Below are 16,375 nucleotides of genomic sequence, written 5' to 3' on the forward strand. Positions count from 1 at the left end.
GTTCTTTTGTTTTTAAGCCACTCATTACGACATGAAGCATTTTATATATATAGATAGTATTATATTCTTTCCATTCACTGGACTAAATTTGGCACAAATATCCAGTATACCCAAATTTGTATACTGGTGGGGTTCAGGAGGATTGATTTTTGTCATTTGGGAGTTGTAGTTGCTGGGATTTATAGTTCACCTACCGGCTGTTAGGAATTGTGTGGGTAAAGTTAGCCCATGCCCGATCTAAGTTCACCCTTACCATTGGCTCCTTGCTCTACATTAAAAGTAATCCATGTTTTCTGCTTCTCCTTCCCATATGTATAGTACTGCGTGTGCATAGATGACTGCTCCTCCAGTAAATGCATGTGCGGACAACTAAGTATGCGCTGCTGGTACGACCGGGTAAGTATTCTGCATAGTTTGTAGCTTAAAAGGTGGCTGTTATCTCTGTGTTTAACAGACTGAAGTATCATGCAAAAAATGAGGTGAGATCTATTCCACATTAGGCATGTGTACTCAGCAGCAGAGTAGCAAAGTGCAAAGTCAGATGTCTTCGCTGTGTCTGGTTGTGATCCCCAGGTTGTGCCAGTCAGCTTTCGTATAATATTGTTTCTAGCGCCCACTTTTTGCTTGATATTCAGGCAGTGCTTCTTGTAAATCAGAGCACGGTCCAGAGTGACTCCCAGGTATTTGGGTGTGCTGCAATGCTCCAATTAGTTTCCTTCCCAGGTAATTCTCCGAGCTCGAGATGCTTGTCTGTTCTTAAGGTGAAAAGCACAGGTCTGCTTTTTTTTATGGATTAGAAATTAGCTGGTTTTTCCTGTAATAGGCAGTAAGAGCACCTAAAGCTTTGGAGAGCTTCTGTTCGACCATTTCAAAGCTCCCTTCGTGAGCGGTGATGGCACAATCGTCAGCATAGACGAAACTTTATCTCCCTTCTGGCTGTGGCTGGTCATTTGTGTAAATGTTAAACATTGATGGAACAAGTATGCTACCATTCTTCTGTTTCCGCCATCTGCTTCTCTGGCCCTGGAACTCAACAAAAAAGCTCCTGTTCTGTAGTAGATTTCCTATGAAGCGTGTGAGGCGATAATCCTTTGTGATATAATAATAATAATAATGTCTGTCCTTAATTAGTTTGATGATAAAACATGGACAAATGTGTTGCCAAAGACTGTCACGGCCAGTCTCGCTGAGCTGCAGTGAGTTTTCTGGTCTGTATCGCTATGTTCCAGAAGCATTCTCTCCTGATGTTTCACCCACATCTATGGCAGGTATCCTCAGGGGTTGTGAGGTCTGTTGGAAGCTAGGCAAGTGAGGTGTGATATATATATATATATATATATATATATATATATATATATATATATATTATTTGAACTTATATGCCGCCACTCCCCTGGGGCTCGGAGCGGCTTACAAGAATAGCTAAAATCTAACAAAATTTAAAAGCAATTTAAAACAATTTAAAAACAGCGAAATCAAACATTAAAAGCCTGTCGAAACAGGTATGTCTTACATGCCTTGCAGAAAGCTGGTAAGTCCCGCAAGGCACGGACTTCCAGTGGCAGAGTATTCCAGAGTGATGGTGCCACTGCTGTGAAGGCTCTGCATCTGGTTGCTGTTAGAATGTGCAATGTCCAGGGTGGGAGAAAGAACTCTTGTCTGCCGGAAGCAAGTGTAAATGTTGTCACTGGCCAGCTTCATTAACATTGAATAGCCTTGCAGCTTCAAAGTCTGGCTGCTTCCTGCCTGGGGGAATCCTTTGCAGGGAGGTGTTAGTTGGACCTGATTGTTTCCTGTCTGCAATTCCCTTGTTTGTTTTTTTTAGTGTTGCTCTTTATTTACTGTCCTGATTCAGGACCAGCTAACACCTCCCAAAGGATTCTCCCACGTATTTGCAATAAGAGGAAGCCAATTGCACATCAAAATGAAAGCATAATTAAGTGTTACGCATCTCAAGAATATAATTTGCAACTGGGTGGGGTGGATGCCTTGGGTTCTTGTTTGAAGGGAACCTCTCCATCCCCAGAGAACTCACTTTCCTTGTTTCTCTTCCAAGCAGGATGGTCGTCTCTTGCCAGAATTCAACACAGCCGAGCCTCCTTTGATCTTTGAGTGTAACCACGCCTGTTCCTGTTGGAGGACCTGCCGGAACCGCGTGGTCCAAGACGGGCTCCGGTGAGGCGACTGCGTTCTCTTTTTTTTTTGGATGTTCCTAGCTCTATGAGTCATGAATACTTGTCTAACCTTTAAAATGGTCTTTAATCCATTTTCAATGGGACATATTGCCTTAGGCACTTTCAGGGGAGGAAGTAGACTCGCAGACCCGGTGTTGATTACACAGACAAGGGGGAAACATTCACATTTACTCAGCATTCACTTCCATACATTCAATCACATGCATACTCATCACCTTCTGCATTCAGGCCATCTTGGGCTCTGCATTCCCCGCACTTTTCCAAGAGGAAAAGGGTCTTCTTATGTTGCAATTTCTTGCTGTTGGGTTGTTGTAGGTTTTTTCGGGCTATATGGCCATGGTCTAATGGCATTTTCTCCTGACGTTTCGCCTACATCTATGGCAAGCATCCTCAGAGGTAGTGAGGTCTGTTGGAAGTAGGAAAATGGGTTTATATATCTGTGGAATGACCAAAGTGAGACAAAGGACTTTTGTCTGCTGGAGCTAGGTGTGAATTTTTCAACTGACCACCTTGATTAGCATTTAATGGCTTGGAAGTGCCTGGGGGGATCTTTTGTTGAGAGCAATTTGATGTGCCTGATTGTTTTCTCTCTGTTGTTTTGCTGTTGTGATTTTTGAGTTATTTTGTTCATTTTCATGGTTTCTTCCTTTCTGCTGAAATTGTCCACATGCTTGTAGATTTCAATGGCTTCTCTGTGTAGTCCGACATGGTGGTTGTGAAAGTGGTCCAGAATTTCAGTGTTCTCAAATAATATGCTGTGTCCAGGGTGAAATCTTTTTGAAGATTTCTACGGAAGGGGCTTTCCTAATTTCTCCAGGCAGTGAGTTCCAGAGTCGGGGAGCCACAGCCGAAAAGGCTCTCTCCCTTATACTCACTAGGCAAGCTTGAGAGAATGGCAGGGGCGAGAGAAGGGCCTCCCCGGAAGATCGGAGGGCCCGAGATGGTTCATGGCAGGAGATACGGTCACAAAGGTAGGCTGGTCAGAAAGGGCTTTGCAGGTGATAACCTGCACCTTGAATTGGGACCGGAAAAAAAACGGCTACCAGTGGAGCGCCTTAAACAGGGGGGGTTAACTGCTCCCTGTAGGTTACCCCAGTTATTAATCTGGCTGCTGAATGTTGGACAAGTTTCCGGGCTGTCTTCAAGGGTAGCCCCACGTAGAGAGCATTACAGTAATCCAGTCTAGAGGTAACTAAGGCAACTAAACTGTCTTCAAAGGCAGCCCCATGTAGAGCGTGTTGCTGTAATCTATTCGGGATGTAACCAGAGCGTAGTCTGACTTCCCAAGGTACTTCACAGATCTCTTGTTATGATTCCTCTTTGGTTTGGTTTGGTTTGGTTTGGTGACGTCTTGACTCTTCCCTTTCCCTTCTCGGGGCACCATTCTTACTTTTCACAATTTTTGTACACGTTTATAGTGCAGTCCTTTGCATTTTTGCTTGGGATTTACTCATTCCATAGAATGCAGAGGCCCTTACTCTCAAAGCCAGCCAAAAAGTGCTTTTTAGTCTACGAATCTGCTCAAATTATCCTCTTCCAAAATACCATCAACTCCAAGCACTCAGCGTTTTGTCATCACTCACAATGGTCATGCTGCTGTTCGATATGTGGGAGCGATTCCGTGCCTTTTTGGTCCCCCAAATTTTCTTAGGTGATGATGATGCAAACCTACAGCTCCCCCGAGTATGTCTACACCGCCCTCTTTTTCCTCTATAGCCCCGATTTGGGCTCCGTAGTCATCATAGCTCGGCATGGCAAGCTTGCTATTTGTGTGCGCGCATGAATATGAATGATGGATGACGAATGAGCCAAACACTACTTTTGGCAAAACTGGGGGCGAGGGGTGAAACGCTGCTGTCTGAATGTGATGATAATGCCGATGGAGATGCACACAAGTGTCGCTGTGAAGATTGGCATGTATTTGAAGCACTTTTAAGCGAGGGCTGGATTCAAAGAACTGCAGCAAACCTCTTTTTGGAGGAAGCACTCCATGATTGGAATGATTTCTGGAATTGGATTCCATTTCCACACATTTGGATGTTGCCTGGATTGGTGTAAGGCCTCCAGGAGACAAGCTGGCAAATACTCAAAGTGTCGTGTTGTCGAAGGCTTTCATGGCCGGAATCACTGGACTGCTGTGAGTTTTCCGGGCTGTCTGGCCATGTTCCGGAAGCATCCTCTCCTGACGTTTCACCCACATCTATGGCAGGCATCCTCAGGTTGTGAGTTCTGTTGGAAACTAGGAAAATGGGGTTTCATCTATATAAATAAAAATGTAATGTTCGTTTGTGGGATTAACATAACTCAAAAACCACTGCACATACTGGCACCAAATTTGGACACAATACACCTGTCAGGCCAACAAGTGACCATCTATATATAAAAAAATGCTCTGTGCATAATGAGTACCTTAAAAACAAAAGAACCAATGAACGAAATCACACCAAATTTGGCAACAAAACGTCTCACAACACAAGGAGTGACCATCACTCAAAAAATTATGATTTTGTCATTTGGGAGTTGTAGTTGCTGGGATTTATAGTTCACCAACAATCAAAGAGCATTATGGACTCTATAAATGAGGAGGTGTTGAAAACTAGGTAAGTGGGGTTTATATATCTGTGGAATAATGTCCAGGGTGGGAGAAAGAACTCTTGTCTGTTGGAGGCAAGTGCCCAGCTTGAATAGCATTGAATAACCTTGCAGCTTCAAAGCCTGGCTGCTTCCTGCCTGGGGGAATATTTTGTTGTGAGGTGTTAGCTGGCCCTGATTGTTTCCTATCTGGAATTCCCTGTTTTCTGAGTGTTGCTCTTTGTTTACTGTACTGATTTTGGAGGTTTTTAAAAAAATACTGGTAGCTAGATTTTGTTCATTTTCATGGTTGAAATGAGGTCTGTTGAGGTATGCGCATCAGCATACGCATGTGGACGATTCCCACAGAAAGGAGGAAATCATGAAAACGCACAAAATCTGGCTACCAATATCTAAAATCAGGACTGACAATAATAATAATAATAATAATAATAATAATAATAATAATAGCCAGTAAAGGTGGTCCCAACGTAGCCCCCAGTGACGCAGTGGGTTAAAGCGCTGGGCTACTGAGCTTGTTGACCGAAAGTTTACAGGTTTGAATCCGGGAAGCGGCGTGAGCGTCCGCTGTCAGCCCCAGCTTCTGCCAACCTAGCAGTTCGAAAACATGCAAATGTGAGTAGATCAATAGGTACCACTCCAGTGGGAAGGTAACGGTGATGCATGCAGTCATGCTGGCCACATGACCGTGGAGGTGTCTACAGACAACGCCGGCTCTTCGGCTTAGAAATGGAAATGAGCACCAACCCCAGAGTCAGACACGACTGTACTTCATGTCAGGGGAAAACCTTTACCTTTACCTATATATAGAGAGAGGGGGGGGGGGGGAGAGAGAGAGAGAGATGGAGAATTATATCTATATAGGATTTGCAAAAACTTGCAAAAATGTGAGGGGAAAATTCATATATAAAATTATACGCACCCACACACATAAGCATACACACAGAGAGATATACAGAAATATATTTATCAATATATGTAGGATTTGCAGAGACTTACAAACATGGGAAGGGAAAGGTCATATATAAAAATAAAAATCCGGGGAGCGGCGTGAGCGTCCGCTGTCAGCCCCAGCTTCTGCCAACCTAGCAGTTCGAAAACATGCAAATGTGGGTAGATCAATAGGTACCACTCCAGTGCAAAGGTAAGGGCGCTCCATGCAGTTATGCCGGCCACATGACCTTGGAGGTGTCTACAGACAATGCCGGCTCTTCGGCTTATAAATAGAGATGAGCACCACACCCTGGAGATTATTAGCATTGAATAACCTTGCAGCTTCAAAGCCTGGCTGCTTCCTGTCTGGGGAAATCCTTTTTGGGAGGTTTAGCTGGCCCTGATTGTTTCGTGTCGGAATTTCCTGTGTTTTCTGAGTCTTGCTCTTTATTTACTGTCCCGATTTCTTTATTTACAGCATGTTATTCATTATTTACTGTCCTGATTTTAGATTTTTTAAAATACTTGGAGCCAGATTTTGTTGATTTTTATGGTTTCCTCCTCTCTGTTGGAATTATCCACCTCCTTGGAAGGCTGCAGTTTCCAACATGGGCTGCCTAATACACTCACGGAGCTGTGTTCCCCTCTCTTTCAGGGCTCGGTTACAGCTTTTCCGGACGAGGAACATGGGCTGGGGCGTGCGGACGATGCAAGACATTCCATTGGGGACCTTTGTGTGCGAGTGAGTGCCTTCTCTTTGACTCCTCAGATGACGAGTGCGTCAGGAAGAGGAAAGTAGGGCTTCCTTTTACAGGAACCACCACAACTGTTTGACCCCCTTATGCATCATTACGAGGGGCGTTCATGAACGATGTCCCCTGACCCACTTCTATTTATCACAGGATGCTGAAACTGCACGTGTCATGCTATATGTCTCTATAGGTTACATGCCAATATACAACTCAGAACTAGGAACGGTCTTGATGTTACAGGTGCTGAAGTGGAATACAACACCCCTATTGAAACAGCTTCATTGGCTGCTGATAAGTTGCCGAGCCAAATTCAAGGTGCAGGTCATGACCTATAAAGCCCTAAACGGTTCGGGCCCCGCCTATCTCCGCAATAGGCGGGGCCCGAAGAATAAGGCCGTATTCGACAATGTATAGGGTTGAGTTAGAACTGGCCATTTTCAAAGGCTTGTTGAAACCACCAGGTCTTCAAGCTCTTATGAAAGGAGGGGAGGGATGGGGCCTGTCTTATTTCCCTTGGAAGGGTGTTCCAGAGGCGGGGGGGCCACCACTGAGAAGGCCCTCTCTCTCGTCCCTACCAACTGTGCTTGAGACGGTAGTGGGACCGAGAGGAGGGCCTCCCCAGAAGATCTTAGATGCTCGTGCCGGTTCATAGAAGGAGATGCGATCGCAGAGATAGGCGGGGCCCGAACCATTTAGGGCTTATAGGTCATGTTATGGTTGGGGGTCTACACAACATGAGGAACTGTATTAAGCGGTAATGGCATTAGGAAGGTTGAGAAACAATGTATTATATTATATTACATTACATTATTATATTATTTCCATTCACTGGGCTAAATTTCCCTTGGAAGGGCGTTCCAGAGTCGGGGGGGCCACCACTGAGAAGGCCCTCTCTCTCATCCCCACCAACTGCACTTGAGATGGTAGTGGGACTGAGAGGAGGGCCTCCCCAGAAGATCTTAAAGTTCGTGCCAAAACAAACAAACAAAGTTAAAGACATAAAACATACTATATTATTAGCATAGTACTAATACATCATTCATAATATTAGTATTATATAATATTATATTGTTGCTGTAGGAGGGGCCCTGATATCCCAGGAGACAAGATGGAACTGTCTTCTTTGCTCCCTTCTTTACTCTGGCCCCAGCATTGCTCTCAAGGGGGTCAGGGGACATCTTTAATGAATGCACCTCGTACCAAGCCTGTCTCATCTTGCCCTTTGAACTGTTCTTGGCCTGAGCTATCCTTGTCTCATCTTAGACTGGTGAGCTTCATTCTTTGATATGTTTTTCCAGGTTGTTTTTTTAGCTTGGCCTTTTATTTATTATTTACTAGCTTGGGGACCCGGTGCTGCCCGGGTAATTTGAGAAAGGCATTGTGTGCCAAGGTTGGTCTTTATCAGTTATTTATGTGGCTTGCAGTGCTCTAAGGAAGTTAGTGAAGGTACCGCGAGTCCCATCGTCCATGGTCCATCGTCTTCGAAACAGCACCCAGATGTAGGTCATGGGGGTTCTGTATGCCAAGTTTGGTCTTGATCAGTTATTGGATGAGGTTCACAGCGGTCTTGGGAAGTGAGTGAAGGTACTTCAAGTCCCATCATCTGTGGTCCATCCTCCTCGAAACTGCAGCAGAATGTAGAGTGGGTCATGGGGGCTCTGTGTGCCAAGTTTGGTCTTGATCAGTCACTGGATGAGTGTCACAGTGGTCTCAGGAAGCGAGTGGGGGTACTTCAAGTCCCATCATCTGTGGTCCATCCTCCTCGAAACTGCAGCAGGATGTAAAGTGGGTCATGGGGGCTCTGTGTGCCAAGTTTGGTCTTGATCAGTCACTGGATGAGTGTCACAGTGGTCTCAGGAAGCGAATGGAGGTACTTCAAGTCCCATCATCTGTGGTCCATCCTCCTTGAAACTGCAGCAGGATGTAGAGTGGGTCATGGTGGCTCTGTGTGCCAAGCTTGGTCTTGATCAGTCATTGGATGAGGGTTGCAGTGGTCTCGGGAAGTGAGTGGATGTACTGCAAGTCCCATCATCCATGGTCCACCCTCCTCCAAACAGCAGTAGGATGTAGAGTGGGTCATGGGGGCTCTGCGTGCCAAGTTAGTCTTGATCAGTCATTGGATGAGTGTCACAGCGGTCTCGGGAAACGAGTGGAGGTACTTCAAGTGGGTCATGGGGGCTTTGTGTGCCAAGTTTGGTCTTTATTGGTCTTTGTCAGGGACCGCAGTAGTCTGTGGGTACAAAAGGGTTGGAAAGTAGTACAAATCCCATAATCCATTGTCCGTCCTCCCCCAACTCTCACCAGGATGTAAAGAGGGTCATGGGAGTTATGTGTCCAAGTTTGGTCTTGATTGGTCATTGGATGAGGGTTGCAGCGGTCTCAGGAAGTGAGTGGAGGTTCTGCAAGTCCCATCATCCATGGTCCACCTTCCTCCAAACTGCAGTAGGATGTAGAGTGGGTCATGGGGGCTCTGTGTGCCAAGTTTGGTCTTTATCGGTCTTTGTTGGGGGCCGCAGTATTCTGTGGGAACAAAAGTGTATGAAAGTAGTACAAATCCTATAATTCATTGTCCATCCTCCTCCAACCTTCACCAGGACGTAAAGAGGGTAATGGGGGTTATGAGTCCAAGTTTGGTCTTGATTGGTCATTGGATGAGGGTTGCAGCGGTTTCAGGAGGTGAGTGGAGGTACTTCAAGTCCCATCATCCATGGTCAGCCCTCCTCCAAACTGCAGTAGGATGTAGAGTGGGTCATGGGTGCTCTGTGTGCCAAGTTTGGTCTTTGTTGGGGGGCACAGTGGTCTGTGGGAACTGATGGGTTTGAAAGTACTACAAATCCCATAGTCCTTTGTGCTCACCAGGACGTAAAGGGGATCATGGGGGTTATGTGTGCCAAATTTGGTCCAGGTCCGTCACCCGTGCTGGTTGCAATGGCCTGTGAAAGTAGCAGCCAATCAGAAAGCTGCCACATACACCACCCTCCCTCCACATACAAACACTGACTTTTATTATATACATAGAATTATTTGCTGTGTTTGTATACCGCTTTTCTCAAGGTGGTTTCCAACAAATCAGTATACATAAAACATAATATAGATTAAAAACATTAAACAGTGTTCCCAGTTTGTTGTTTTTGTTTTAAAATGGTTTTTAAGCTTAACGTAGACTAAAAACGAGACTACGTTTGACACTAATTGCTGCTCAGCAGAAGCCATCAACTCATAAGCAAAAATACCTTTGAAAACGAGCAGTTTTGGATGGGATGTGTGCGTCCATCCAGACATGATCGATCTGAAGCGTCTCCCTTCCTTCCCTCCACCTTCAACCCGAAAGGCGAAACTGTTAAATATATAACAAGCCTCTTACGAATATGCTTTAGCCGAGTCTCAGAATAGATCCTGATGGATGTTTTCATCAGGAGGATATTATGAGCCAGCTCGCTCGGACCTCTTCAATGGAGTCGGAGGTTAATTGAGTCGTTCTCTCCATCCAGCTTCGCAGGGAAGATTAGCAAGCCTCCCGATGCCGCTGCCCTTCACCTCGGCACAAGGGCGGGTTGGGCTGCGCGATAATCTCCTGTCCGCGTTTTGATGTCACAATCTTCTCCGTGACATCACAAAGGAAGCGCTCCCGTCCGCGGAGAGGGAAGCTCAGCGTTTTTTAAACAAGTTCCTTTTGCTCAGTCACCCAAGGCCTCTTGGCATGCTTCTCCCTTTCGCCCTCCTTTCGTGCCTCCTCAAATTCTGCAGCACTGCTGGTCACAGCTGACCTCCATCTGGAGCGGTGAAGGGCCGGGGCTTCCCAGTTCTCAGTGTCTATGCCAGAGTTTTTTACGTTGGCTTTGAGCACATCTTTAAATCTCTTTTCCTGTCCTCCAACATTCCGTTTTCCGTTCTTGAGTTCGGAGTAGAGCAACTGCTTTGGGAGACGGTGGTCGGGCATCCGGACAACGTGGCCGGTCCAGCGGAGTTGGTTGGGGAGGACCATCGCTTCCATGCTGGTGGTCTTTGCTTCTTCCAGTACGCTGACGTTTGTCCGCCTGTCTTCCCAAGAGATTTGCAGGATTTTCCGGAGGCAGCAATGATGGAATCGTTCCTGGAGTTGCATGTGACGTCTGTAGACAGTCCACGTTTCGCAGGCATATAGCAGGGTTGGGAGGACAATAGCTTTGTAGACAAGCACCTTGGTATTCCTACGGATGTCCCGGTCCTCAAACACTCTCTGCTTCATTCGGAAAAATGCTGCGCTCGCAGAGCTCAGACGCTGTTGTATTTCAGTGTCGACGTTGACTTTGGTGGAGAGGTGGCTGCCAAGGGAGCGGAAATGATCAACATTTTCTAATGTTATACCATTAAGCTGTATCTCTGGCATTGGAGAGGGGATGGCTGGCGACTGCTGGAACAGCATCTTGGTTTTTTCAATGTTCAATGACAGGCCGAGCTTCTCGTATGCTTCTGCAAGGGTGTTTAGAGTGGCTTGTAGATCTTCTTCTGAATGCGCACAGGCGACGTTGTCATCAGCATACTGGAGTTCTATAACAGATGTTGTTGTAACCTTGGTTTTGGCTTTCAGTCTGCTGAGGTTGAATAGCTTGCCATCTGTCCGATAGAGGATTTCAACTCCGATGGGAAGCTTCCCATCAATATTTAACATATATATATACACACATAGGCCCCCCACCTGTAGAATTCGCTCCCCAGCGAAATCAGGTCAACAGCATCCCTCCTCACCTTCAAGAGGAAATTGAAAACGTGGTTATGGGACCATGCCTTTGGGTAGCTGGACCTAATTTGACAATCTATATAAATAAAAATGTAATGTTCGTTTGTGGGATTAACAGAACTCAAAAACCCCTGGGCGAATTGACACCAAATTTGGACACAAGACACCTCTCAGGCCAACGCGTGACCACAACTCATAGAAACACTGAAAAACACAGTGGAAGGGACTTAAAAAGCCAAAAAAAAAAATCAACATTACAAGGCATGCACAAAACCACATATATATATACACACACATATATGCATATACACACCCAAAACACATACACAGAAAGGAGGAAGGAAGGAAGAGAAGGAGGGAAGGAGAGAAGGAAGGAAAGAAAGAAGAATAGAGAAGGAAGGAGGGAAAGAAGAAGGGAGAGAAGGAGAGAAAGAAGGAAAGAAAGAAAGGTAGAGAAGGAAGGAGGGAAAGAAGAAGGGAAAGAAGGAGAGAAAGAAAGGTAGAGAAGGAAGAAGGGAAAGAAGGAGAGAAGGAAGAGAAAAAAGAAAGGTAGAGAAGCAAGGGAGGAGAGAAGGGGGAGAGAAAGAGGGAAGGAGAAAAGGAAGGAAAGAAAGAAGGGTAGAGAAGGAAAGAAGGGTAGAGAAGGAAAGAAGGGTAGAGAAGGAAGGAAGGAAAGAAGGAGGGAAGGAGATAAAGAAGGAAAGACAGAAGGGTAGAGAAGGAAGGAAGGAGAGAAGGAGGGAGAGAATGAAATAAAAAAGTGAAAGAGGGAAGGAAGGAGGGAGAGAAGGAAGGAAAGAAAGAAGAATAGAGAAGGAAGGAGGGAAAGAAGAGGGGAAAGAAGGAGAGAAAGAAGGAAAGAAAGAAAGGTAGAGAAGGAAGGAAGGAGGGAAAGAAGGAGGGAAGGAGAGAAGGAAGGAAAAAAGGTAGAGAAGGAAGGGGGGAGAGAAAGAGGGAAGGAGAAAAGGAAGGAAAGAAAAAAGGGTAGAGAAGGAAGGAAGGAAAGAAGGAGGGAAGGAGATAAAGAAGGAAAGACAGAAGGGTAAAGAAGGAAGGAAGGAGAGAATGAAATAAAAAAAGTGAAAGAGGGAAGGAAGGAGAGAAGGAACGAAAGAGAAAGAGGGAGGGAAGGAAGGATGGAACCAAAGAGCAAAGGGAGCGAGAAAAGAAACAGATAGAGAAGGAAGGAAGAAGAAGGGAAAGAAAAAGGGAAGGAAGGAAAGAGGGAGGGAAGGAAGGAGAGAAAGAAAGAAGGAGAAAAAGAAGGAGGGAAGGTGTGGCGGGTACAGCTAGTGGTAATAATTATAGTGTTATGGAAAATGGACTATGGATAGGCTTCCGATTGTGTTGTGCTCGCTGAATTCATTTCTCCATAAGGCTAGACAGCCAGTATTATTGCACTTTTTATTAATGTTCTTTTTATTTTAAAACTAATTTACTATGTTTTATATGCAATTCTGTATGTATTATTTTTATGTCATGGCGCCGAATTGTGCCGGATGTAAGCCCACCCATTGCCACCAACTGGCCAAAAATTATCGTATTTTCGGCCACGGAATGAAAACCAGAGGTTGGGTAGTTTGAGATTAAATATCAGTAAATGTCCTCGAATTAGGAATACCTGGGTCCTTGGGGGACATCGGCAGGGTTTGTTTGGTGTTGTTTGTTTGCAGTGCTCAAATCAGCCTGAATCTCCAGAGCAGCTTGCCACTCAGGTGCATTTTTTACTGCCTCTGCAATGCTACAAAACGGCATTGCGATGAGATGCAAAGTCAGAGCCTCGGGAAGGCCGAAAGAGAAGGAGCCATGCCATGAAGGCAGCTTTCCATGCGCAAGATAGACTCCAAAGAAGCAATTTCCACTCCCGAACAGCTCTTGCCATTAGTTCTTCCTAATATTTAACTGGACTCGCGTTGAAGTCCAAAACACCCGGAAAGCCAAAGTTTGCCCATGCCTGATCTCATAGATCAGAATCCTAGAGTTGGAAGAGACCTCATGGGCCATTCGGTCCAACCCCATTCTGCCAAGAAGCAGGAAAATTGCATTCAAAGCACCCCCGACAGATGGCCATCCAGCCTCTGTTTAAAAGTTTCCAAAGGAGGAGCTTCTACTACACTCCGGGGCAGGGAGTTCCACTGCTGAACGGCTCTCACAGTCAGGAAGTTCTTCCTAATGTTCAGATGGAATCTTCTTTCTTGTAGTTTGAAGCCATTGTTTTGCAGGAGCCCCCAGTGGCGCAGTGGGTTAAACCCTTGTGCTGGCAGGACTGAAGACCGACAGGTCGCAGGTTTGAATCCAGGGAGAGGCGGATGAGCTCCTTCTATCAGCTCCAGCTCCTCATGCGGGGACATGAAAGAAGCCTCCCACAAAGATGATAAAACATCAAAAAATCATCCAGGCATCCCCTGGGTAACGTCCTTGCAGGCGGCCAATTCTCTCACACCAGAAGCGACTTGCAGTTTCTCAGGTCACTCCTGACACAACAAAATAATAGTAATAATAATAATAATAATAATAATAATAATAATAATAATCTTTATTTATATACTGCTCCATCTCTCCGAGGAGACTCAGAGTGGTTCCCAGGTAACATCACAAAACATACAAAGTAAAAAACAACATAACCATAAGAATAACAAAACAAAAAATTAAAAAATTGTTTTGCATCCTAGTCTCCAGGGCAGCACAAAACAAGTTCATTCCCTCCTCTCTATGACTTCCCCTCACGTATTTATACATGGTTATCATGTCTCCTCTCAACCTTCTCTTCTTCAGGCTAAACATGCCCAGCTCTTTAAGCCGCTCCTCACAGGGCTTGTTCTCCAGACCCTTGATCATTTTAGTCACCCTCCTCTGGACACATTTTATTTTTACATGGCTATCATGTCTCCTCTCAGCCTTCTCTTCTTCAGGCTAAATATGTGCAGCTCTTTAAGCCGCTCCTCATGGGGGTTGTTCTCCAGACCCTTGATCATTTGAGTCGCCCTTCTAGACATTATCCTCCTAGTGATGCAGTTTTTTGAGCTCTGCATTAAACTGTTCAAACTCATGTTCGGCTTGCGGTCTACTAAGACTGCAAATCGTGATGGCTTGAATGTATTGTCGAAGGCTTTCATGGCCGGAATCACTGGGCTGTTGTGAGTTTTTTCGGGTTATATGGCCATGTTCTAGAGGCATTCTCTCCTGATGTTTTGCCTGCATCTATGGCAAGCATCCTCAGAGGTAGTGAGGTCTGTTGCAACTAGGAAAATGGGTTTATATATCTGTGGAAAGACCAGGGTGGGACAAAGGACTCCTGTCTGCTGGAGCTAGGTGTGATGAGTAAGTCAATAACATTTGACCACACGGACGGATGGTAATGAATAATGGATTTTGATTTCTCTTTGACGACTTGGCCTTGTTTAAGTATATGACCGCTTTTTAATGTATTTTATGTATTAGTATGTTATGGGGTGTGATGTTTGTAAACTACTGTTCATGAATCTTGTTGTAAACCGGCCTGAGGCCTGAGAAGACCGGTATATAAAAGTTCCAAATAAATAAATAAATAAATAAAATATCTCAACTGACCACCTTGATTAGCATTTGATAGCCTGGCAGTGCCTGGAGCAATCTTTTGTTGAGAGGTGATTAGATGTCCCCGATTGCAGCAGAGGGAAACCAATCAGGGACAACAAAAGATTGCTCCAAGCACTGCCAGGCTATCAAATGCTAACCAAGGTGGACAATTGAAACATTCACACCTAGCTCCAACAGACAAGAGTCCTTTGTCCCACAATGGTCTTTCCATAGATATACAAACCCATGTTCCTAGTTCCAGTGATGGCTTGATCTTGATCTTCAGTCTCCTTTTAGTCCTTCTGTCTCTAATTTGCCATTTTTGTTGTCCGCCAGGTACGTTGGAGAGCTGATTTCCGATTCCGAGGCAAACGTACGTGAAGAAGACTGCTATCTTTTTGACCTTGGCAACAAGGTAGTCTTTGGAAATAAATAAATTACGGACTCCTGGGGAAATGCCGAAGTGCTAAAATGAAACCCTCCCTGCCCTTTTCCCCCCTCCTCCCTGTTCACGCGGAAGCAGAGCAATCTGGTGCTTGGGAAAGCTCTTTTCGCCTTTAGAAGGAGAGGGACCATCGCGGGGTGACGGTTCAGAAATAGCACGGGTCGATGTTTTCGCTGAGGATCACTCATTGGCAAAGGCTTCTGCAATCCTCTCTCTTCGGGAGCAGTGTAATGTGTTGTCGAAGACTTTCATGGCTGGAATCACTAGGTTACTGTGAGTTTTCAGGGCTGTTAATGTTCCAGAAGCATTCTCTCCTGACGTTTCTCCCACATCTATGGCAGGCATCCTCAGAGGTTGTGAGTTCTGTTGGAAACTAGGCAAGTGGGGTTTATATACCAGGGTGGGAGTAGGGGACTCATAGCAGATTACAGCATATAAACAGACACAGGTAAACATTACAGTGACATACTTATTATTATAATTATTATTATTATTATTATTGTCGTGTCAGTAGTGACTCCTGGTGTGAGAGAATTGGCTGTCTGCAAGGACGTTGCCCAGGGGATGCCTGGATGATTTTGATGTTTTTATCATCCTTGTGGGAGGCTTCTCTCATGTCCCTGCATGAGGAGCTGGAGCTGATAGAGGGAGCTCATCCGCCTCTCCCCGGATTCGAACCTGCAACCTGTCGGTCTTCAGTCCTGCCAGCACAGAGGTTTAACCCACTGCGCCACCGAGGGCTCCATATTATTATTATTATTATTATTATTATTATTATTATTATTATTGAGTACTTTGCCCAAAGCCGGAGATGAGCACCACCTCCAGAGCCGGAAATGAAAGCAGAAGCCTTTGCCTTTGTATTTAAGGCTTCTCCTTTCATTTCCGGCTCTGGAGGTGATGCTCATCTCCAGCTTTGGACAAAGTACTCATATTATTATTATTATTATTATTATTAGTAGTAGTAGTAGTAGTAGTAGTAGTAGTAGTACTTCGCCCAAAGCCAAAGATGAGCACCACCTCCAGAGCCAGAAATGAAAGGAGAAGCCTTTGCCTTTGTATTTAAGGCAAAGGCTTCTCCTTTCATTTTTGGCTCTGGAGGTGGTGCTCATCTCCAGCTTTGGGCAAAGTACTCATATTATTATTATTATTATTATTATTATTATTATTATTATTATTA

General features: G+C 45.1%; 1 protein-coding gene across 12 annotated transcripts in view; it reads left to right on the forward strand.

The window, feature by feature from the left end:
* Positions 1–16,375, forward strand: part of EHMT1 (euchromatic histone lysine methyltransferase 1) — a 165,307-nt gene that overhangs the window by 138,238 nt on the left and 10,694 nt on the right. For 9 of the 12 annotated variants that reach the window (XM_067471857.1, XM_067471867.1, XM_067471860.1 and 6 more), the window contains 4 exons: positions 319–396; positions 2,057–2,175; positions 6,376–6,462; positions 15,087–15,165. In XM_067471857.1, coding sequence (XP_067327958.1) covers positions 319–396; positions 2,057–2,175; positions 6,376–6,462; positions 15,087–15,165 — 363 coding nt within the window. The remainder of the gene's footprint in view (positions 1–318; positions 397–2,056; positions 2,176–6,375; positions 6,463–15,086; positions 15,166–16,375) is intronic. The other 3 variants (XM_067471858.1, XM_067471868.1, XM_067471866.1) reach the window with 2 other exon arrangements.

The sequence above is a fragment of the Anolis sagrei genome, chromosome 11 (assembly GCF_037176765.1).
Source record: "Anolis sagrei isolate rAnoSag1 chromosome 11, rAnoSag1.mat, whole genome shotgun sequence".
NCBI lineage: Eukaryota > Metazoa > Chordata > Lepidosauria > Squamata > Dactyloidae > Anolis > Anolis sagrei.